At 53.9% G+C, this 22584-nt stretch overlaps 1 protein-coding gene across 1 annotated transcript in view; it reads right to left on the bottom strand.

Annotated features, from left to right (window-relative positions):
* The window catches only part of CSMD2 (CUB and Sushi multiple domains 2), a 350279-nt gene that overhangs the window by 57667 nt on the left and 270028 nt on the right, over positions 1–22584 (bottom strand). The window contains 10 exon segments of the mRNA XM_048326964.1: positions 1887–1905; positions 1907–2076; positions 3602–3811; positions 6604–6720; positions 9662–9731; positions 10375–10493; positions 15268–15291; positions 15294–15371; positions 16150–16246; positions 21259–21383. Of these exon segments, the coding sequence (XP_048182921.1) occupies positions 1887–1905; positions 1907–2076; positions 3602–3811; positions 6604–6720; positions 9662–9731; positions 10375–10493; positions 15268–15291; positions 15294–15371; positions 16150–16246; positions 21259–21383 (1029 nt within the window).

Here is a 22584-nt window from a genome sequence, read left to right as displayed (position 1 = left end):
CAGGGCCCCAGGGTTCGGAGTTTTGTGTGCAAGCATCAACATCTGGAGCTGCCTGGCACGGGAATGGGAATGCTGGAATGGGAATGCTGGCAGCATGGTCCTGGCCGCCTGCAGCAGCTGTGAGTGCTGGGTGGGGTAAGGGTCACCCTGTCCTAAAGCCCACGAGCTGCACCGACCCCATCCTTCCATGGGAAGGGGCTGCCCAGAGCAGTGGTGGAGTCACAATCCCTGCAAATATCCCAAAAACGTGTGGATGTGGCACTTGTGTGGTGCTGGTTGATGGCTGGGCTCCATGATCTTAAAGATCTTTTCCGGCCTCCACAATTCCGTGGTCTCCCTCTCATTAATTCGGGGTTAAGAGCCAAACCCATCCTTCCTGTGCAGGAGCAGCTCCATAAATCCCTCCCATCCCTCCCTGCTGATCCAGGTGCGAGGTTGGAGCCAAGCTCCAGCTCTCCCCAGGCTGGCTCTGCTCCCCGGTGTGTTTATTTAACCCTACACACCAAACCCCAAAAATCCTGAGGGGCCAAGTCCCTCCCTGCCCTGCCCAGCAGCAGCCAGGCTGCTGATTCCAGGGAAAACTCCCTGGAAAGCTGGAAAAGCCGGGCCCCTGTGCCTTGATTTCGGAATTACAGCTTCTCTTTTAATTAAAGGAGCTTTCAGCGCTGACCTTCGAGGGCGAGGTGAGGGGTTTAGCCTAAGGCAGCGCGTCCTCCCTGCCTGCTGCCAGGCAAAAATGGACAATTTTGGAAAAAAAAGGCAGGAAAAGGTAAGTCCTGCATTCCTTTAGCAGCAGGAAGAGCCCGGATGTGCTCAGAGACCAGCAGCAAATGGGCCAAAACCTTCCCAGCCCTCACCCCTCTGCTTTTTTGCAGGGCCAGAAAGCCTCTTAAAAATACAAAACCAGGGCAGAACAGGGTGTTTGCAGCTGGCAGAGCCGATGCCTGAGGGAGGTGAGGGTTTAATCTTGCTCCCAGTATCCCCCAGTATCCCCAGCATCCAGCTGGGCACAGGACAGGCTCCCCTGACCCTGTTGGGGTCACTGAAAGAGCAGCTGAAGATTCAGCTCTTTGTGCTTTGTGTTCTCTGGGGTTCAAGGACTTAGAAGAGGGAAAATATCACCTCTCCTCCTCCTTCTCCAGCTCCTGCCGAGCCAGTGCTGGGATAAAGGTCAGTGCTCCCGGGAAATGGGCTGGGAAATCTTCAATAAGCAGCTCTGCACTTCTTAAAGGTTCATCTGAAACCTTTCTGGAGTAAATCCCACAGAATTCCGGCCACCAGCCCAAGGGGTGAAAGGCTGAAACAGCCATGAGGGGGTTGGAAAAGAGAATCTGGATGAGTTTGGATGCCTGGAATGTAAATCCAGCCTGCAGAAGCAGCGTGGTTTTCAGAAAGGACACCATGGAAGGTTCCTGAGGACCTCCCACCTGGAACATTCTGGAGATGCCACACGAAGGAGAGCAGGCAGGGACACCCTGAGAGTCCTCAGAGCTGCGAGGTCCTTTCACCAGGGACTGTTTTTATTTATCAGAGCTAAATTCATGGAAGCTGGATGTTGTTGAGGGAATAAAGCAGCGAGGAATTATCACTCCGAGGACCCTGGGCTGCGTCACGCTGAAATAACAGCTCCAGCATGGGAGCTGGGAGACAGAGAGTGTCCTCACCCACATCCCAAGAGCCAAATTCCCCTCAGAAGACGCCCTTTGGTTCTGAACTGCCCCAAATATTCACCAAAACACCTCACGGAGACCACACTTCAACACCTCAGGGCCAAGCCTTCACTCCAAGTGCCCATTCCCAGCCACGCCTTTGCTCCCAGAGCCACTTCCAGCCCCATTCCAAGCCAAGGAGCTGAATTCCCGTGCCCAGGTGAGCCCAGGCCGTACCTTCACACCTGGGCAGGGGGGTGGTCCCAGTTCCTGTTGGTGCCGTGCTGGCAGGTGAGCACGGGGTGGCCGATCAGGTGGTAGCCGGGCAGGCACTCGAAGGAGATGGACTGGCCAACGTTGTAGCCGGCTCCTCTCACCACTCCGTTAGCAAAAGGCTCCGGGTCAGGGCATTCCTGCAGCTCGTAGGCTAGGAAAACACAAAGGGAATGCTTTATACTTCGTTTCCCAGGAAAAAGTGACAGGATAAGGGGAAACGGCCTCAAGCTGTGCCAGGGGAGGGGCAGGTTGGACATCGGGAGGAATTTCTGCATGGAAAGGGTTGGAAGGGGCTGCCCAGGGAGGTTTGGAGTCCTCATTCCAAGGAAGGACTGGACGTGGCACTCAGTGCTCTGGGATTGGCCACAGGTTGGGCTCGGTGACCTTGGAGAGCTTTTCCAGCCTCACGGATCCTGGGATTCTGTGCTCCCTCACAGCAAGCAGTTCACCCACCACGTGCTCGGCTCCTTCCTCCTCACACAACAAATGAATGGAAGGAAATAAACCTTGATGAACCTGCCTGGGGGCTGAGGGGACCCACGAGCTCCAGGCCTATCCCCATCCCACTGCCTCGGAATGGAGTCACCCCACACTCCACTTCCAACTGGGAAATCTGCCTCGTTTTCCAACCCAAAGTGGCCAGCCCTGACGAGGGATGGGAGTCAGCTGGTGACCACGTTCCACCTGGCATCCTCTGAATGGAGCACGAGCAGAGGCTCTTCCTGCTGGAGGGACACACTCCCTCCTTCCCACTCCCTGGATCTCCTTCCCAGACCACTCAGCTCCCAGTTGCTCCCTGGTTGTGTTCAGGGTGAAATCCACGAGCTGCCTTTGGCATCCTTTGTCCCTTTGAATTCCCACGTGCCCAGGACAGGAGGGCAGGGAAGGCCAAAAGGTTTTCAGGGAATTTGTGGAGGCAGAGCTGGGGGTCAAGCAGAGCCAAAAATTCATGTTCAAAATAGGGGAGCTGCCCCACGATTCCAGCTGGGGGAAAAGCACCTCCATCCCCCATCATGCCCAAAACTGAGAGCAAAACTCTTTGTTCTAAAAACTTATTTCTCTCCTTTCACCCTCTGAATTCCCACGTGCCCAGGACAGGCGGGCAGGGAAAACCAAAAGGTTTCCAAAGCCAGGAAGGCAGAGCTGGGCCAAAAATTCATGTTCAGAACAGGGGAGCTGCCCAAGGATTCCAGCTGGATAAGAAGGCATCTCCATTCCCCATCACCCCCAAAACTGAGGATTGAAACTGTATTTTAACAACTTCTTCCTCTCCTTCCAGCCCAGCTCTCCGAGCCAGCCCTGTTCTATTCTTTGGCTGCTTCATTATTTACCCAACCCTGCACCAGGCTGAGCTCAGGATGTGCCCGAACTTCAGCTGGGAGGGAAAAGCAGCTCCAACATTCCAAAGCAAACTCCAAGGGCTCTTCCCCTTGCCCACGAGCTTTGCTCGAGGTGACCCTGGCTGGGATTAATTCCAAGGCATTCCACCGTCACGGGGCACTCCGGGAACATTTGTTCCTTGAGCTGGGGGGAACAGATCCCAGCTGCCAGGATGAAGCACGGCCTTCCTGTAACACCTTTCCACTTACTTGGATTACACCCTCATGCAATTAACACAAAGCCCAAAAGCTGTGACTCCCTCCCACCCCCCCGAGGGCAGGATTGTCCCTCCCTACCTTGGTATTCCAGCTTGAAGCCCGGCTTGTTCTGGGAGTGGTCGCTGTGGAAGTACACGGTGGTTTCGTGGGAGGTGGACAGCAGGGAGCCGGGCAGCTCGGCGCCGCTGAAGCGCCCGATGACGCTGCTGGTGTCGTAGGGCCCGTTCCGGATCTCCACAAAGTCGTGGTTGGGCTCCGTGGAGAAGTTCAGGAACTGGATGTGGGCACCTGGAGAGCGGGAAGGAGGAGTTTGGCTCTAAAACTGCACCTGAGCTTTGCACCAACACCAACCCCAGCCCCAGCCCCAGCCCCAACCCCAGCCCCAGCTCCAACCCCAACTCCAACCCCAGCCCCAGCCCCAGCTCCAGCTCCAACCCCAACCCCAGCTCCAACCCCAGCCCCACCCCCAGCTCCAACCCCAACCCCAGCTCCAACCCCAACCCCAGCTCCAGCCTCAACCCCAGCCCCAGCTCCAGCTCCAACCCCAACCCCAGGCCCAGCTCCAGCCCCAGCTCCAGCCCCAGCTCCAACCCCAACCCCAGGCCCAGCCCCAGCTCCAGCTCCAGCCCCAACCTCAGCTCCAGCCCCAACCCCAGCCCCAGCTCCAGCCCCAACCCCAGCCCCAGCTCCAGCCCCAACCCCAGGCCCAGCCCCAGCTCCAGCTCCAGCCCCAACCTCAGCTCCAGCCCCAACCCCAGCTCCAGCTCCAGCTCCAACCCCAGCCCCAGCTCCAACCCCAACCCCAGCCCCAGCTCCAGCCCCAACCCCAGCCCCAGCTCCAGCCCCAACCCCAGGCCCAGCTCCAGCCCCAACCCCAACCCCAGCTCCAGCCCCAGCTCCAGCTCCAACCCCAACCCCAACCCCAACCCCAGCCCCAGCCCCAACCCCAGCCCCAGCTCCAGCCCCAACCCCAACCCCAGCTCCAGCCCCAACCCCAACCCCAGCTCCAACCCCAGCTCCAGCCCCAACCCCAGCCCCAGCTCCAGCCCCAACCCCAGCCCCAGCTCCAGCCCCAACCCCAGCCCCAGCCCCAACCCCAACCTCAGCCCCAACCCCAGCTCCAGCCCCAACCCCAGCTCCAGCCCCAACCCCAGCTCCAGCTCCAGCCCCAACCCCAGCTCCAACCCCAGCTCCAGCTCCAGCCCCAACCCCAGCTCCAGCCCCAGCTCCAGCCCCAACCCCAGCTCCAGCCCCAACCCCAACCCCAGCTCCAGCCCCAGCTCCAGCTCCAACCCCAACCCCAACCCCAGCCCCAGCCCCAGCTCCAGCCCCAGCCTCAGCTCCAGCCCCAACCCCAACCCCAGCTCCAGCTCCAGCCCCAGCCCCAGCTCCAACCCCAACCCCAGCCCCAGCTCCAGCTCCAACCCCAGCCCCAGCCCCAACCCCAGCTCCAGCTCCAGCCCCAACCCCAGCTCCAACCCCAACCCCAACCCCAGCTCCAACCCCAACCCCAACCCCAGCTCCAACCCCAGCCCCAGCTCCAGCTCCAGCTCCAGCCCCAGCCCCAGCTCCAGCCCCAACCCCAGCTCCAGCTCCAGCTCCAGCCCCAGCCCCAGCTCCAACCCCAACCCCAGCCCCAGCTCCAGCTCCAACCCCAACCCCAGCCCCAGCCCCAACCCCAGCCCCAGCTCCAACCCCAACCCCAGCCCCAACCCCAGCTCCAGCTCCAACCCCAACCCCAGCCCCAACCCCAGCCCCAGCTCCAACCCCAACCCCAGCTCCAGCTCCAGCCCCAGCCCCAGCTCCAGCCCCAACCCCAACCCCAGCTCCAGCTCCAGCCCCAGCCCCAGCTCCAACCCCAATCCCAGCCCCAGCTCCAACCCCAGCCCCAACCCCAGCTCCAGCCCCAACCCCAGCCCCAACCCCAGCTCCAGCCCCAACCCCAACCCCAGCTCCAGCCCCAGCCCCAACCCCAGCCCCAGCCCCAACCCCAGCCCCAGCCCCAACCCCAGCTCCAGCCCCAACCCCAACCCCAGCCCCAGCTCCAACCCCAGCCCCAGCTCCAGCTCCAGCTCCAGCTCCAACCCCAGCCCCAGCCCCAGCTCCAGCTCCAGCTCCAACCCCAACCCCAGCCCCAGCTCCAGCTCCAGCCCCAGCCCCAGCTCCAACCCCAACCCCAGCCCCAGCTCCAGCTCCAACCCCAGCCCCAGCTCCAACCCCAGCCCCAACCCCAGCTCCAGCTCCAACCCCAACCCCAGCCCCAACCCCAGCCCCAGCTCCAACCCCAACCCCAGCCCCAGCTCCAGCCCCAGCCCCAGCTCCAACCCCAACCCCAACCCCAGCCCCAGCCCCAGCTCCAGCCCCAGCCTCAGCTCCAGCCCCAACCCCAACCCCAGCTCCAGCTCCAGCCCCAGCCCCAGCTCCAACCCCAACCCCAGCCCCAGCTCCAGCTCCAACCCCAGCCCCAGCTCCAGCCCCAACCCCAGCTCCAGCTCCAGCCCCAACCCCAGCTCCAACCCCAACCCCAACCCCAGCTCCAACCCCAACCCCAACCCCAGCCCCAGCTCCAGCTCCAGCTCCAACCCCAGCCCCAGCTCCAGCCCCAACCCCAACCCCAACCCCAGCCCCAGCTCCAGCCCCAACCCCAGCCCCAGCTCCAACCCCAGCCCCAACCCCAGCCCCAGCTCCAGCCCCAGCCCCAGCTCCAGCCCCAGCCCCAGCACTGCCCACCCGCAGATCCCGGGACAGCCTGGGCACTCAGCAGGACTGTAACTGTCCTGAGGGCACAGGGTGGCTTCAAACTGACAGGAAGGAGCTTTGGAGTGGAGATTAGGAAGGAATTGCTCCCTGTGAGGGCGGGGAGGCCCTGGCACAGGGTGCCCAGACAAGCTGTGGCTGCCCCTGGATCCCTGGGAGTGTCCCAGGCCACGCTGGATGGGGCTGGGAGCACCCTGGGATAGTTTCCCCCGGCAGGAATGGAATGAGATGATCTTTAAGGTTCTTCCCACCCCAAAGCAGTCTGGGATTCTCTCATTTTTCACCCCCTCTCTGCGACAGAACACAAAACCCAGCTCTCTCACCAAACCCCACTGGCAGCAGTATCCTCCACGTGCAGTCCAGGTTGCTGGGGTAATTCCCTGGGAAGCCTGGGCTCAGGAGCACTCCTTCCATCTCCTCTGCTGTTCCTCCACACTGGGCTGGAAAACCAACGGGGTTAATGGTCAGGATCCAGTTACAGGATCCCTTCCAGGATCTCTGAGGGGTCTCCCTGGATGTGGGCCACGGGAAATCAAGGAATTAAAAACTCAGCTGAGAAAAAGGAACCAGCACCAAGTTTCCAGGCACTGCATGGCCACGCCAGGAATGGATGAGCCTTTCTCCTGCCCTTTGGAGATGAAAGGCTGGGCCCAGGGATCCAGTCTGGGCCATCACAGAGAGAGAGCCAGATCTGAGCAGTGAGAGAGGGGATGGAAACCCTGCTCTGCCCACAGACACTGCATCAAATCAGGCACCAGCACCTGCTGGAAACCTCAGGCAGCTCAGAAAGGACTGTGAAAGGAATGAGAGGGAGGTGTCTTTACAAACAAACTGTGGGTCTGCTGGTAGGTAAAACCAGGTACTGAGAGGGGAAAGAAACAAGGGGAGGAACCATAAATTCCACATGAATTCCACTGATTGACACAGACTGTTACTCACCCAAGGATGTGCTAAATCCCTGGATTTAGAGAAAAGGAACAGAGACACAAGGAAAAGAGATGGTGGGGGGTACACTTTAGGAAGGGGGTCTGTATTAGGCAATCTGGGGAGTCTGTACCTCTCAAGTACCTCAGCCAATGGGAAAGAGAGAGGGAAATGCGGCCGGGAAATTGGGATAAAAGGAGGCTGTGCCCTCCAGCAACCTGAGAGACACCAGGGAAATGCCCCATGGCCTCTCCCTTTATTCAAATAAGGTACCAGGGCTCCTCTGTCTCCTTTTTGGACATAAACCTCTGGTGTTTGTGGATTAATTTTCCCGACAACTGCGAAGAAGCTGAGTGTTACTATGGATGCCATGAAGATTTTCTGCCTTTTCTTTTATACCCGTTATACCTTTTTACAACTCCTGTATTCTCAGTGCTTTTTGCCTCCATTCTTGGCCTTGTTTGTCAAGCTGAGAGACTCAACATTTTAGAAGCTTCGTAGCCAGGGATCAGTGTGCCCCAGAGCCCAAGGTCCTCTCCAGAACACATTCTGTAAACTCAGATAGAACCATCCAGGGGAAGGCTCCTTGGGGAGGGGGGCTCACTCGAGCCTCTCCTTGGGGAATCTTTGATAGATCTGCTAATTAGTAACACCTATAATGAGATACCAGATCTTTTGGGGCATATTTGGCAGGGTGCATCTCGATGCATATGACCTGGATGTGTGCACCTAAGGGTCCTTAAAATAAATCCCAAGGTAAAATCCCTTTTCCCCTTCTAACCGTGTTTGACTCTTGATTTTAAGACCAGGAAAAGGCATCACTATTCTGACTCCAGTTACAGCTTCTTCTTTTCCCTGCTACCTGCCCCACATGCCGATCTCTGGGCAATCAATCAATCAATCAATGAATCCATCCATCACTGATAAATACAGCACAGAGTGTTTCCTCGCTGACTGAAGCCATGGCAGCCTAAAAATACGTTTACCAAAGGCATCACATGAAATTTCAACACTGACAGCACCTTCTTGTGCTCATCTGGATGACCTCCACCTGCTCCCAGCAGCACCACCCAGCAGAGCCCAGCCAGGTGTTCTCCTAACGCGCTGTGACAGCGAGGCACAGGCTCTTTGTCCGGTATCTCATTACGCCCTACTCGCTCCTAACGAGCTTTCTCCCAGAAGATTTCTCTTTCTTTTTCCTCCTAATGGCTCTTTAATAGAAGTGCTTCTGAATTATTGAGAAGCCCAGCAGCTGGAGGAAGTAGACCAGGAGAAAATCAGCACAGCTGCGAACTGTGCTGGGAGCAGAGGCTCTGGACAGGGTTGGGACACAGGACAGAGAGCCCCAGGACTGCCACACCCACAAAGGTGACGGTCACTGCTGGCTGCAGATGTATTTCTGCCCCTCTGCAGCTGCCTGACCTTTTCCAGGGATGTGAAAAGACAGGCCCAGCTCAAGCAGCCAAAACCCTGCTGGACTGGGAGGCTGGTGCTGATTCAAAGAAGCAAACTTGTGTTTTCCCAGCTTTTGGGATCCTCCTCCATGCTGGGATCTCCCAGCTGAGCCCAAGGGCTTCTGCTTCCACTCAAAGGGGATGGGTCCTTCAGCTCAGTCATTCTCCTGGAAATGTCCCTCTATTTATTCCTGGCCTGCAGATCATCAGATAAAAGAACTGTTGGCTCTTATAATTACTTTAAAGCCAAATGATGTAAGCTGGAACAGCAGGAGCCCGAAATAACTGTTAACTAAAGCTATTAAATGCATAAATGTCTCTCTGAGAGCTGCAAAATGTGCAATATGAATATTAAACATCCACATTTGCTAAAAGCAAATGGCTGCAAATAAAAAAAAAAAAAAACCTCCAGCAAGTTCCCTTCATCTCTGGGGCTCTTCTCCTCGGGATCTTCCACAGGGAAAATGGAATGTCCAGTCCTTTCCAGGCCTGAACATCTGAGCAGATCTGAGGATCTGGACAAGTGACCTGTGGTCACCTGCCGGACACCAGAGTGGGGAGAGCAAGTTGGGATCCTGGGAGACAGCAGGCCCCAGTGAAAGCAGCAGCTGTAGCGGTATCAGATACATTCCACAAAAATAAACCCCACAGTAAAGATGGGAAAAAAAATCCTCAACCCATAAAACCAACCTGCTCCCAGCACCAGGAAAATTTAGGTTTTCCCTTTTGAACGATTTTGTGTTGAGGGGGATAATTCTGTGTTTCACATTTTGTGCTATAGCCACATCTCAAACATCCAAAACAAAGCACTCCAGGCAGCCCGCGGGGACTTCCCAGGTGCAATTTCCCTGGCAACAAATGGAGATTTTTTTCCCACACTCTCTCACACTTGCAGAACCAACCTGAATTTCTCTAAATCAGCTCTTTATCCTTGTTTGGGTTTTTTTTTTTTGGGTGGGAAGTGTTGTAAATATCAGCCAGGTAGAAAGAAGTCGAGTCCTACCGATGCAGAGCGGCGGAGGGTAATTCCAGCGGCGCACCGTGCCCGGCATGCAGGAGATGTGGGAGTGGCCCTGCAGGGATGGAAAACAAGACAGGGAGTTTGGGAGTGGATAGAAAACAAGGTGAGGAGCCTGTCCCTGTCCTGGCAGGAAAGAATTCCTTGTAAGGTGGATCTGATCCAGAGGGATGCTCCCAGGTCCCTGTCCCATCCGGGGTGCCAGACAAAGTGATGCCTTGAAGGACCTGGAAATGCAACGACACGCTTTGGAGATCATGTTAGTATGGGAGGTAGCATAAAGGCTGGTCTTTATTGGAGGCTTCCAAGGGAAGATATGGAAAAATATCCACAAAATGCCCAACCCTGCATGGGGTGAGTACAGTTTTATACATTTAGTGAATTAGCGTAACTGACAAAAATCCCCAGTTAGAGACATAAATGGTGAGGTAATTCGACCCTCTCTGAACCCTCCCCCCTCAGATAGGGACTAAACTTCGTGTCTCGAAGAGCTGGTTCCAGCCTTGGAAGAACCAAGACAGGACAGGAGCCTTGGACCCCCAGCCTGGAGCTCTGGAATGTGTTTTGTCTTTCTGCCTCGGGAAAAGGGAGGGAAAAGTCTTGGGCCTCGCCAGGGGTACAATAACAGAGGTCCAAATCGATGTGTGAAGAATACAGGGAATACAGAAGAGCAGAAATCCTTCTGGCAGCGTTGGTACCTGCAGGGCGTAGCCCGGCTCGCACTGGAAGGACACCACGTCGTTCACCAGGTAACGCTCCCCGATCTTCAGCCCATTCCCAGGAACCGGCGGCTCGGGGCAGCTGGAGAGGCCCACGGCTGTGGAGGGAAGGAGAGGGGAGCTCAGGGAGTGGGGATGGGGCTGTGCTGGGGGCTGGAGGATGGGAACGCGCTGTTTGTTTTACCCCATTCCCCTGTTCACCACCACAGACTCTGGGTGGGAAATCCATTGATGCCATGAAGATTTTTGCCTTTTCTTTATACCCCTGTTATACTTTTTTACGACTTGTGTATTCCTGGTGCTTTTTGCCTGCATTCTTGGACTTGTTTGTCAAGCTGAGAGACTTAAGCATTTTGGAAGCTTCGTAGCCAGGGATCAGTGTGCCCCAGAGCCCAAGGTCCTCTCCAGAACACATTCTGTAAACTCAGATAGAACCATCCAGGGGAAGGCTCCTTGGGGAGGGGGGCTCACTTGAACCTCTCACAGAAACTCTCATAATCACTGGGGAATCTTTGATAGATCTGCTAATTAGTAAAGCCTGTAACGTTATACCCAATGTTGAGGAGGAGACACAGAGATCAACTCAGGGTGCATCTCAGTGCATATGACCTGGACGTGCGCACCTCAGGATCCTTACAATAAATCCCAAGGTAAAATCCCTTTTCCCCTTCTAACCGTGTTTGACTCTTGATTTTAAGACCAGGAAAAGGCATCACCATTCCCTCTGGATTCTCCAAGGACAGCCCTGGCTGTGCAGCACTCCCATCACAGGGGTTCCATTCCACGTGGAACACGTTTTTTCACGCACAGAAGTATCACAGACCCACTTGGTGATTCGTGGCCAGAAACATTTTGACTGAGCCCAAGTGATTCGATGGAAGGGACTGACTCTTCCTCCACAGTTCCCAAAAAAACCCATCCACCAGGAACCCTCCCACGTGAGATCCAGCATTTTTTGTCCCTTTACCAGGCAGCACCTGAGGGAGGATGGAAAGGATGGAGGAGGGAACAGCCTCCTGGCAGGGGACCTTGATTGCACCCAATTTGTCCCTTTCTGGCAGAAGCCACACGGTTCCAATCCCCTTTTCCTCCCGTTTCCCTTCCCAGACTGAATTTTCCATGAGCTGCAAGCACGGCTGGTCCTTGACCGCGCCTGCGCAACAGCCTAGGAAATTTCATCCAATCCCATTTCCATTCCTACATTTACAGCTGGGAATATCCTGCTGCAAACCCAACTAACAACCTGAGACATCACGTGTGGGGTGATGGGCTCTGCTTCCCATATCTTCCTTTCCCTTTCCCTTTCCCTTCCCTTCCCTTCCTTTCCTTCCCTCCTTTCCCTTCCCTTCCCTTCCCTTCCCTTCCTTCCCTTCCCTTCCCTTCCCTTTCCCTTTCCCTTTCCCTTTCCTTTCCTTTCCTTTCCTTTCCTTCCCTTTCCCTTTCCCTTTCCTTCCCTTCCTTTCTTTCCTTTCCTTTCCTTTCCTTTCCTTTCTTTCCTTTCCTTTCCTTTCCTTTCCTTTCCTTTCCTTTCCTTTCCTTTCTTTCCTTTCCTTTCCTTTCCTTTCCTTTCCTTTCCTTTCCTTTCCTTTCCTTTCCTTTCCTTTCCTTTCCTTCCTTTCCTTTCCTTTTTCCTCTTCCCTTCCCTTTCCTCTTCCCTTCCCTTCCCCTTCACTTTCCCTTCATTTTTCCCTTTCCTCATCCCCCTCTCCCTCCCACATCTCCCCTCTCCTTCCCACATTTCCTCTCCTTTCCAAATCTCCCCTCTCCATTCATCTCTTTCCTTCCCACATCTCCTTCTCCCTCCTTCATCTCCTTCCTTCTTCCCACCTCTCCCCTCTCCTTCCCACATCTCCCTCTCCCTCCCCCATCTCCCTCGTCCCCCTGCACTCCCCAGGGAGCTAAAAGGAACCCTCCCTCCCTCCCTGTGCCAGCAGCTGCCACTCCAAGGTAACCCCTGCATCCCTGCCAGGGCTCCTGCTCTGCTCCAACCCCACTGAGCCCAAGGCAGGGGCAAAATAAAAGAGAGCAGGAGCGAGGAGAGGCTGAGCCTCCTCCTGGAAGCCCAGTCACGCTTCCCTGCGTGTTCCCTCCCCGCTCGTGGATGTGCTGCTTGACCTTCAGAGAGGCAGGGGGGGAAATGGCTTTAAATAACTTCTCATTCACATCAGTGGCTTTCACTCAGTCCCAAATTGTTCCCGGCTTTGGAGCATGCAGAGGTAAGAGCTCAGCTGAGTAACCCAGTGAGGGAGAAACCAGAGTTCTCTTCCCCTGTTTTAGCTCATCTCTCCAACTTCCTCGCAGAAGGAACACAGAAAAAACCCAGGGCTCAGGGCTGGGAAATTCCAATTGTACAAACAGAGCAGAAATCCCATTATTTCCAGCTGCCCTGGAAATCAACACCTATTAATTTCCTCAGCCAAGGGAACAGACTGGGCTGATAATCCCCAGCCTCATGAAAAACCTGGGCATGATTTTTGCAGGGGTTGCTCGGAGGATTTATTGATTGGAACAGAGGTGCAGAAGAACCAGAGACACAGCGAGAGGATTCCTGCAGCTCCCAGAGCACAGGCTGGGCACATTTTCTCTCCCCAATCCTGTGGTGGCTGTAATCCTGCTGGATTCAATAACGGACAAGGTTTCAGTGTGTAAAGGCAGGAAATCCTGGCAGGTTCGGTGCTGCTTGGCCTCTAAAGCACAGTCCCAGCTGTCATTGCACAGAATCCCACTCTGCTTTGGGTGGGAAGGGTCCTCAATCATCCAATTCCCCCCCTGAGTGGGCAGGGACACTTCCCACGATCCCAGGTTGCTCCAAGCTGGCCTTGGACACTCCCAGGGATGTGGCAGCCACAGCTCCTCGGGCAGAACTCCTGCAGCCACTTTACAGAATGAAATGCGCCATCCAAAAATCCATTTGCGGCCTTGGAAAAAAACCAAACCAGCAGAACATGGTTTGGCTGCAGAGCCGTGCTCAGAACCAATTATCAGCCCCACGTCCAGCAGGAACCAGTCCTGCCATGCCCTGAGGAGGACTGGGGACACAGACAGAGCTGTCCCCACGTGTCTCAGCAGCTCAGCAGCACCAGCACGGCTGTGGGACACGGCCAGGCCAGCCTGGGATGAGCCAGGGAGCTGCAGGAGCTCCAGGCTGGCTCCAGCCCTGTCCCACAGGATCCTCAGCACGGAGCAGATGCAGGAAGCTGCTCTTTGTGCTCTTGGATGTGCTGGGCAGAGCTGGCAGTGCCCTCCTGCACCCCCTCCCTGCTGCTGCTGGGCTGTGGCAGCAATTCCAACCTCACACAGCACCAGAGCTGAGAAAATCATGGAATATCCTGATCCACAAGGATCATCCTTCCAACTCCTGGCTCTGGAGGACAACCCCAAAATGTTCAGGTTGGATTTAGGGAAAGGATCTTCTCCCAGAGGGTGCTGGGCACTGCCCAGGCTCCCCAGGGAATGGGCACGGCCCCGAGGCTGCCAGAGCTCCAGGAATGTTTGGACAGCGCTGCCAGGGATGCCCAGGGTGGGACTGTTGGACTGGATAATCCTGGTGGATCCTTCCAGCTCAGGATATTCCATGATTGTGGGCCAGTGTTATCCACAGGCTGCCTTGCACAGGGAATAGCAGATCCCAGGCAGCCCCTGGATCCCCTCTCCTGATCAGACACCAGGAATCAAAACACAGAGCCAGGGTAGAACAATTTTTGTCATCCCCATCCAAACCTGACAGCCTTTTCCCAAGGATTCTCTTCCCTGCCATGTCTCCCAGCCTCAGTCAGGGTTGTTCTCCCACCCCTGGGGATTTCTTTTTTAAAACACATTCTCTGTCTAAAACCACATTTAACCACGTGCTGGGGTCTGTATTCCCAAAAAAACCTGGCATGAGGCCTGCTGGGAGGAACGTGCTGCCATTGTTGGGATCATTCCTAACCAGGAACCCACTGAAGTGCTCCACATAACCACAGAATTGGGGTTGGAGGCGACCTTAAAGACCTTTTTAAGGTGTTTTTAACCATTAATTTAATTCCAGCCCCCAAAAAAGGGAGAAAAGAGTGGGTGCCCACACGACCTCAGAGCTTCCAGAGGTTGTGCCAAGGTGCTTCCCTCAGCTGGAGGCTGGAAAAGGAGCATGGATCAACCCCCATGGAAATGATCCTGTCCAGGGTCTGGACACCTCTGAGCTCAAAGCACAGGAATTCCTGGATCCAGCTCAGAGTGCCCTGGGATGTAGGGATGGGAGGGAGCACATCCAGGTGAGGGAGGGGAACACCCCAAAACCCATCAGGCAGCACCTGAAATATTGCAGCTCGTTTTGCACCCCAGAGCACAAACCCACACTGATAACACTGATAACACTGGTAACATTGATAACACTGATAACACCGAGCTCAGCCTGTGAGGAGAGCCTGCCCAGGGTGTTCGTGCAGCCCCATCCCTGAAGTTTTTCCAAGCTCAGGCTGCATTAAAAATGTGCAAATCAAACTAATCTGCCATCTGACCCTGCTTTCCTCAGCAGGTCCCACGGGATGACCCCTGAGGGCCCTTCCAGCCAGGATTTTTGGGATAAGGACGCATTTCCAGCAGGGAATGCCAAGAGCCTCCCAGCCCCTGGCCAGCAGCACTTCTCCAGCCCAGATCCCACCCCTGTACCCACGGATTTGTATCACTTTGCCACCATGAGGACACAACGAGGTGCCACCAGAGCCACCACGAGGGTCACCCCAGCCCTCTGCTCCATCTTTTCTCCGTTGAACACTCTCTCCCTGAGAGCAGGGAGCCACGGCAGCTCCTTCTCCCACTTCCCCGAGGCAGCAGCCCCATGAACACCTCCCCATCTCCCGGGAGCAGCGGGATCAAGGCTGGAGCTGCTCTTACTTTTGTATTCCAGGTGAAAGCCGCAGCAGAGACGCTGATGTCGGAGTAGAAATGCAGGTAGAGCTGGTTTGAGGTGCTGTTGAGCAGCGCAGGCACCGTGGTTCCTGGGAAAACAAGAGCAGCACAAAGACAGTGGAGAAGATCCCTCTCCTCCTCGGAGATTGGCGGCAGGAGAGGCTGGAACAGAAAGTCCTTTCAGCTTAACGAGCTCCTCTCGGTTTTGATCAGGTTCTAATGAGGCCAACTGAGAAATACCCAGGGCCTTTCCAGGGGCTGCTCCTGGATTTCAGCCTGTGGAGCTCCGCCACGGACAGACAAAAAGCATCAAGGGATGGGGAACAGCGTGGGTGGAGCACAGGTCCATGGAAATTCGGATTCCTTCATTCCCTGGAAGCTGCTGCAGCAGCAGGACGAGGCACTTCCATGCCAGCCCCTTCTCCTGCCAGGCTCAGAGCGCTTTGGGCACATTTGTTAAATAAATGAGATTTTGGGCCGCTGTCCTGCCATTTGAAAGCCTCTCAAAGTTCCTGGAGCCCGGCTCATCCCTGCTCTGCTGAAAGCCACAATTCCTCAGCGTCCAAGGGAAAATAAAAGTTTGTTTTGTAACCCTTCAGCCATCCTGAGGCACATCAGCCAGGTCAGGTCACCCTGCCAGGCGTGGTGGCCTCACATCCCAGCAGAGCTGAGGGAACTCCCATTCCCAGGAATAAAACCCCACTGCTTTTGTGTTTAAGGCTCCCTCTCAACCTTTTCCACAGGCAGACAGGGTTGAAATTCCCAATCCAACAAAGCACACGATTCCCTTTGAATCTATTCCGAGTTTTTGATGGAGTTCAGCTTAATTTTGTAAGGAGAATAAAACTGGGCTCGACCGGCACGTACCAGAGAAGCTCCCCAGCATGGTGGCTGTGTTGTCTGCCCCATCAAACACTTCCAGGGAATCCCAGTTCTGCTCCGTGACAAAACTGATCACCTGGATCTGCAGGGAGAAACAAAATAAATAGAAAAAAAAAAAATAACAGCACAACTCCTGCAAAAATGGTAATAAATCAGATTAACAGCAATTAAAGGGTCGCTAATTGAGTTAGTAACACATTCTGGGGGTTCAGCATGGGTAAAACTTGGAGATTTCTGCTGGGCTTTTCCAGCTATTTTCCCCCAAACTTCCAAACAGGAATGCTGGTTGCTGCTGCTGCTCCAGGGCTGGAGCTGCTCAGCTCATTTACAGCTGCTGACAATCCCAGTCTTTTTATCCTCTGCATGGAGAAATCCCCGAAGACTTTGAACCCTTTCAAATGAGAGCAACCTGAGAGCTAAAATAAACCCCAACCCCCTCACATGAAACAACAGGATTTTAAAAACCCAATCAAGTTCCTGCCTTGTTCCTCAGCTTTCAGAGGCATCACTGAGCTGCTTTTTTGGATTTCACCTCTCCCTGCCATGCCCCGTAAGGTTTGGAGGCCTTAGGAAGTTGCTTGACTCCATTAGCTGGAACATGAACACAAATCCTGGGATGAGAAGCATCTGGAGAGCTGAGAAATCTGCATTTCCACTGAAATCTGCATTTCCACCAAAATCTGCATTTCCACTAAAATCTGCATTTCCACTGAAAAGCAGCTTGTGCTTGAGCAAGGATCTCCGTGGACCTGCACAGCTTTGTTTGCCAGGATCACCATGAACATGGATTTTGCCTAAATCCCAAATGCTGGGGGTTCAAAGCACTCAGTGTCCCACGAAAAACCCAAGTTTGGTGAATGGGGTGAGAGCGAGGCAGCAAACCTGAGCAAAACGCAACGGTTTTGGGGAAAATCCAGATTGAATCTGCGAGTTCTGGATGAGATTTTTCCAACACTGGGTATCTCAAATTAAACTGCCAGGCAAAAAAACCCCCAGAGGACCCTTAAAGACAAATCAGGAGCATAAATCAGTTGGACAACTTGGCTCCAAACATGGAGAGCGCCGGAAAATTGGGAAAAATGAGCAGTGAGGAGAGTTCAGTGCCCTCAAACCTTGACTACTACACACGGGTGAACTCCCTCCCTTTTTCCCCAAACCTTATTCCCTGATTTTGATGCCATGAAGATTTTTTTGCCTTTTCTTTTATACCCCTGTTATACCTTTTTTACAACTCCTGTATTCCCAGTGCTTTTTCCCTACATTCTTGGCCTTGTTTGTCAAGCTGAGAGACTCAACATTTTAGAAGCTTCGTAGCCAGGGATCAGTGTGCCCCAGAGCCCAAGGTCCTCTCCAGAACACATTCTGTAAACCAAGATAGAACCATCCAGGGGAAGGTTCCTTGGGGAGGAGGGCTCACTCGAGCCTCTCCTTGGGGAATCTTTGATAGATCTGCTAATTAATAACACCTATAATGATACCTGATCTTTTGGTGCATTGTGTCATTTCAATGCTTATGACCTGGACGTGTGCACCTGAGGATCCTTAAAATAAATCCCAAGGTAAAATCCCTTTTCCCCTTCTAACCGTGTATGCCTCTTGATTTTAAGACCAGGAAAAGGCATCAATTTCCTCACCCACCCCAATTCCCCACTTGCCTCTGCCCTGCCGAACATCAAATCAAAAAACCCCTTTCGAAAAGAAACGAATCAAAAAACCCCCCTCGCTTCAGCCATTTAAACCCATTTCCTCCTTGATTTACTCCGGGTAATAAAACCAGCTCTAAAGTTCCTCCCAAGTGTTTTTTTGAGCAGAAAATGAGCGGAGTTCATCCAGCAGGAATCGCAGTGACCCCCACGGAGCCATCACTGCTCCCTCTGACCCTTTTTCCCTTTTCCCTGCCTCATTCCACCCCTATTGTGATTTACATTATGGGAAGTGGAGTGACAACGAGCGTTTTGTTTGCTCTTACACAGCCTCAATTATTTATTCTCCTCTCTTCCCCTCCCTACTCCAACTTCACGGAATAAACATTTTTAAGGTCCTAATTCTAGTCTGACATGTGGATTCACAAGGGATCTGCATCTATTTACTGCCACGTGCATAAATTAATTCGCTCAGGAACGTTTGCTTCGGGAATGAATAATTCATGGCACAAGTGCCAGCTCCTACCCTGATTACATAAAAATCCTGAGTGCTGCTACCAAGAAAGCTTCAATTTCACCTCCTCCCCTGATTTACAGCTGCTTAACCTTTAATTGTTGTGCGAAAAGGGGGTGAAGCCATGCTGGAATGAGGAGCTAATAATGGAGAATCCAAAGGAAGGGGGGCCAGGATGGATCCAGCTCCAGCTCCAGGGTCATTCCCTCCCTGGGGGCTGCCCCGAGACCCCTCCCTGCAGCTGTTTTAGGTCTTGGGAGCCAAAACTTTTCTCCAAGGGCTTTTTTTTTCTCCCCCTGGAAGTCTCAGGGAAGCTGATGGGTCGTGACCAGGTGACAGCAGATCCCGGTGGAAGTGGAGACCTCAGCACTGCTGGGGGCCCCACAAACACGAGATCAAAGAATTTCAAGGGTTTGGGATGGACTTCAAAGCTCCTCTTGTCCCAAAACCTCTGCCACACCCTCCACTGTCCCAGGTTGCTCCAAGCCCTGTCCAACCTGGCCTTGGACATTCCAGGATTGGAGCATCCACAACCTCCCTGGACAATCTGTTCCACCCCCATAATAAAAAACTTCTTTTTTCACCCCAATTCCCCCTCTTTTGTAGCAGAGGACTGGGTCACACTGAAGGACCATGGTCCTGCTCTTCCCCAAATCCCACCCTAAACCTGGGAACTGAACTGAGAGCCTGGCCAAGGCACAGCACAGCCACAAAATCCACTTTGTTTTGGTTGCTTGCATTCTGTGCCAGCCCCCAAAATTTTGATTTCCCTTGGAAAAGATCCCATCCAACAGGAAAAGGGGTGAAAAATAGAACAACAACAACAAAAAAACCCAACCAGAAAAACCCCCAACCTAACAAAAAACCCAACCAACAAATGGATCCTCCTTCATTTCAGGGGCTTGAAAGTGGCCAAATTCCAGCTGGACAGGAGAGCTTTGGAAAACACTGTTTTAAATGGCTTCAAAACCGAAGGAAAAGGGGGATTTGCAGCACTGGACACAGCAAAAGCCTCAGAGGCTTCAAAATATCACCCCAGGCCTGTGGGGTTTCACTGTGAACCCCCTGGGGCCCATCCCAGAGCCAGGGGCAGGTTTGGGGGTGGGGGCTGAGGGTGACAATCTCCAAGTGAGAATCTCCAGGTAGGAATTCCTGAGCTGCTGTTGGAATAAACCTGCCCAGAGAAACCCAACAGTGCCAGCAGCTGAGAGCTGCACAGGGAGGGGATCCCTCCAAATCCATCACCAAACACACAGCAGGGAAATCAAAGCACTTCAGGAATGAAAACCTCACAGAGTGGTGGGAAAGAGGAAGAAAAAAATCCCTCAGACAAGTGAGGAATGAATGCTCCTGCTCCAGAATCCACCTCCTGTGTCACCCAGCACGGGGCAGTGTGGGGACACAGCTCAGGGGGGGCTTTATCTCCTGATGTTGGGATTAATCCTCAGCTCTGCTGCTGCAGAGGGACAATAAAGGCCACAAAACACCTGCAGAGAGCTCCTTTACCTGGAGCTGAGGAGCAGCAGAGCTGTGATTGTGTAAACATCCCACTGCAGCTCTGCTGGGATAACAGATCCTGGGGCGAGTGGCTCTGCCCGTGTGGCTCACACGGCTTTTAACAATGAATAGTTCATCAGGGTGAAGATCTGCACCCCAAATCCCCCCTTTTAACAATGAATAGCTCATCAGGGTGAAGATCTGCACCCCAAATCCCCCCTTTTAACGCTGAATAGCTCATCAGGGTGAACATCTGCACCCCAAATCCCCCCTTTTAACAATGAATAGCTCATCAGGGTGAAGATCTGCACCCCAAATCCCCCCTTTTAACAATGAATAGCTCATCAGGGTGAAGATCTGCACCCCAAATCCCCCCCTTTTAACGCTGGATAGCTCATCAGGGTGAAGATCTGAACCCCAAATCCCCCCTTTTAACCCTGAATAGCTCATCAGGGTGAAGATCTGAACCCCAAATCCCCCCTTTTAACCCTGAATAGCTCATCAGGGTGAAGATCTGCACCCCAAATCCCCCCTTTTAACAATGAATAGTTCATCGGGGTGAAGATCTGCACCCCAAATCCCCCCCTTTTAACAATGAATAGCTCATCAGGGTGAACATCTGCACCCCAAATCCCCCCTTTTAACCCTGAATAGCTCATCAGGGTGAAGATCTGCACCCCAAATTCCCCCGGTGTTGTGTCCCACCAGCACAGCCCCACTGCCCTGCCACACACAGGAGGCAAAAATGTGTTTAAATCCATCACTGAATGTCCTGAGCTGGAAGGGATGAAGATCACCCAGCCCAGCCCCTGGCCCTGCACAGACAACCCAACAGCCCCAGGGGTGGGAGAACAACCCTGACAGGCTGGGAGACGTGGCAGGGAAGAGAATCCTTTGGGAAAAGGCTGTCAGGTTTGGATGGGGATGACAAAAATTGTTCTACCCTGGCTCTGTGTTTTGGTTCCTGGTGTCTGATCAGGAGAGGGGATCCAGGGGCTGCCTGGGATCTGCTATTCCCTGTGCAAGCAGCCTGTGGATAACACTGGCCCACAATCATGGAATATCCTGAGCTGGAAGGATCCACCAGGATTATCCAGTCCAACAGTCCCACCCTGGGCATCCCTGGCAGCGCTGTCCAAACATTCCTGGAGCTCTGGCAGCCTCGGGGCCGTGCCCATTCCCTGGGGAGCCTGGGCAGTGCCCAGCACTCTCTGGGGGAAGAACCCTTCCCTAAATCCAACCTAAATCCCCCAGGCACAGCTCCAGCCCTTCCCTGAGATCACCAATCAGCCCCTGCCCACTCCTGGCATTAAATGAAGCCCTGATTCCAGAGAATTCCACACCAATCCATCCTTTTCCTACGAGGAGCAGAGACTTCCCAACACGTGGCCTCTCTGAGAGCAGCAGAGCCCGAGTGTCCCCCCTCTGTCCCAGCTGTACCTGGATCCCTGCTCCCTCGGGGACCGTGATCTTCCACACGCAGTTGAGGCTGTTCAGGTAGGGCTCGGGGAAGCCGGGGGACAGGATGGTTCCCTTCCGCTCCGTCAGGTTCCCCCCGCAGGGCACTGCAAGGAGGAAAGCGCCGTTGGAAAGGGAAGGAATTGGCTTTGTGCTAAAAACGTTGCTCAAATGAGGAGAAATCAAGAAGTGGTTGTGATTTAAGGGTGAGATTTGTAGGGATGATCCTGGTTTTAGTAATTTTTGGGCAACTTTTGGCACATTTCTTGGGAGTGGGGAACACACAGGGCTGATCTTCAGGAGCTGCTGATTTATTCAAGATGCTTGTCCCAGATCTCACAGTGAGTATTGGGTGAAAATGTCAATTCCCTGGAATTTGGGGTTAAACTCTTCTTATTCAGGCTGGGCTTTGTATTGTATCTGATAATCATGCAATGGTTTGGGTGGGAAGGGACCTTAAAGATCACCAAGTCCTTTCACCCAGACACCTTCCACTATCCCAGATTGTTCCAATCCCCATCCAATCTGGCCTTGGGACACTTCCAGGGATTCAGGGGCAGCCACAACCTCCCTGGGAAGAACTGCAAGAGGTTTTAAAGAAGATTTTTACATTTCATTAATGCTTTGTTTTGCTGTTGATTTTTTCATAGAACCATGGAATACCCCGAGCTGGAAGAGTCCCACAAGGATCACCAACATCCAACCCCTGAACACTTCCAGGACAAGAGACCCACAAAGATCACCAACATCCAGCTCTTGGACACTTCCAGGACAACCCAGGGAGGAGTCCCACAATCATCACCAACATCCAATTCTTGGACACTTCCAGGACAACCCAGGGAAGAGACCCACAATCATCACCAACACCCAGCTCTTGGACACTTCCAGGACAACCCAGGGAAGAGTCCCACAAGGATCACCAACATCCAACCCCTGAACACTTCCAGGACAACCCAGGGAAGAGTCCCACAATCATCACCACATCCAGCTCTTGGACACTTCCAGGATAACCCAGGGAAGAGTCCCACAGTCATCACCAATATCCAAGCCCTGAACACTTCCAGGACAACCCAGGGAAGAGTCCCACAATCATCACCACATCCAGCTCTTGGACACTTCCAGGACAACCCAGGGAAGAGTCCCACAATCATCACCAACATCCAGCTCTTGGACACTTCCAGGACAACCCAGGGAAGAGTCCCACAAGGATCACCAACATCCAACCCTTGGACACTTCCAGGACAACCCAGGGAAGAGTCCCACAAGGATCACCAACATCCAACCCTTGGACACTTCCAGGACAACCCA

Source organism: Corvus hawaiiensis, chromosome 23, assembly GCF_020740725.1.
Source record: "Corvus hawaiiensis isolate bCorHaw1 chromosome 23, bCorHaw1.pri.cur, whole genome shotgun sequence".
NCBI lineage: Eukaryota > Metazoa > Chordata > Aves > Passeriformes > Corvidae > Corvus > Corvus hawaiiensis.
This window is presented reverse-complemented; position numbering and strand designations above follow the sequence as displayed.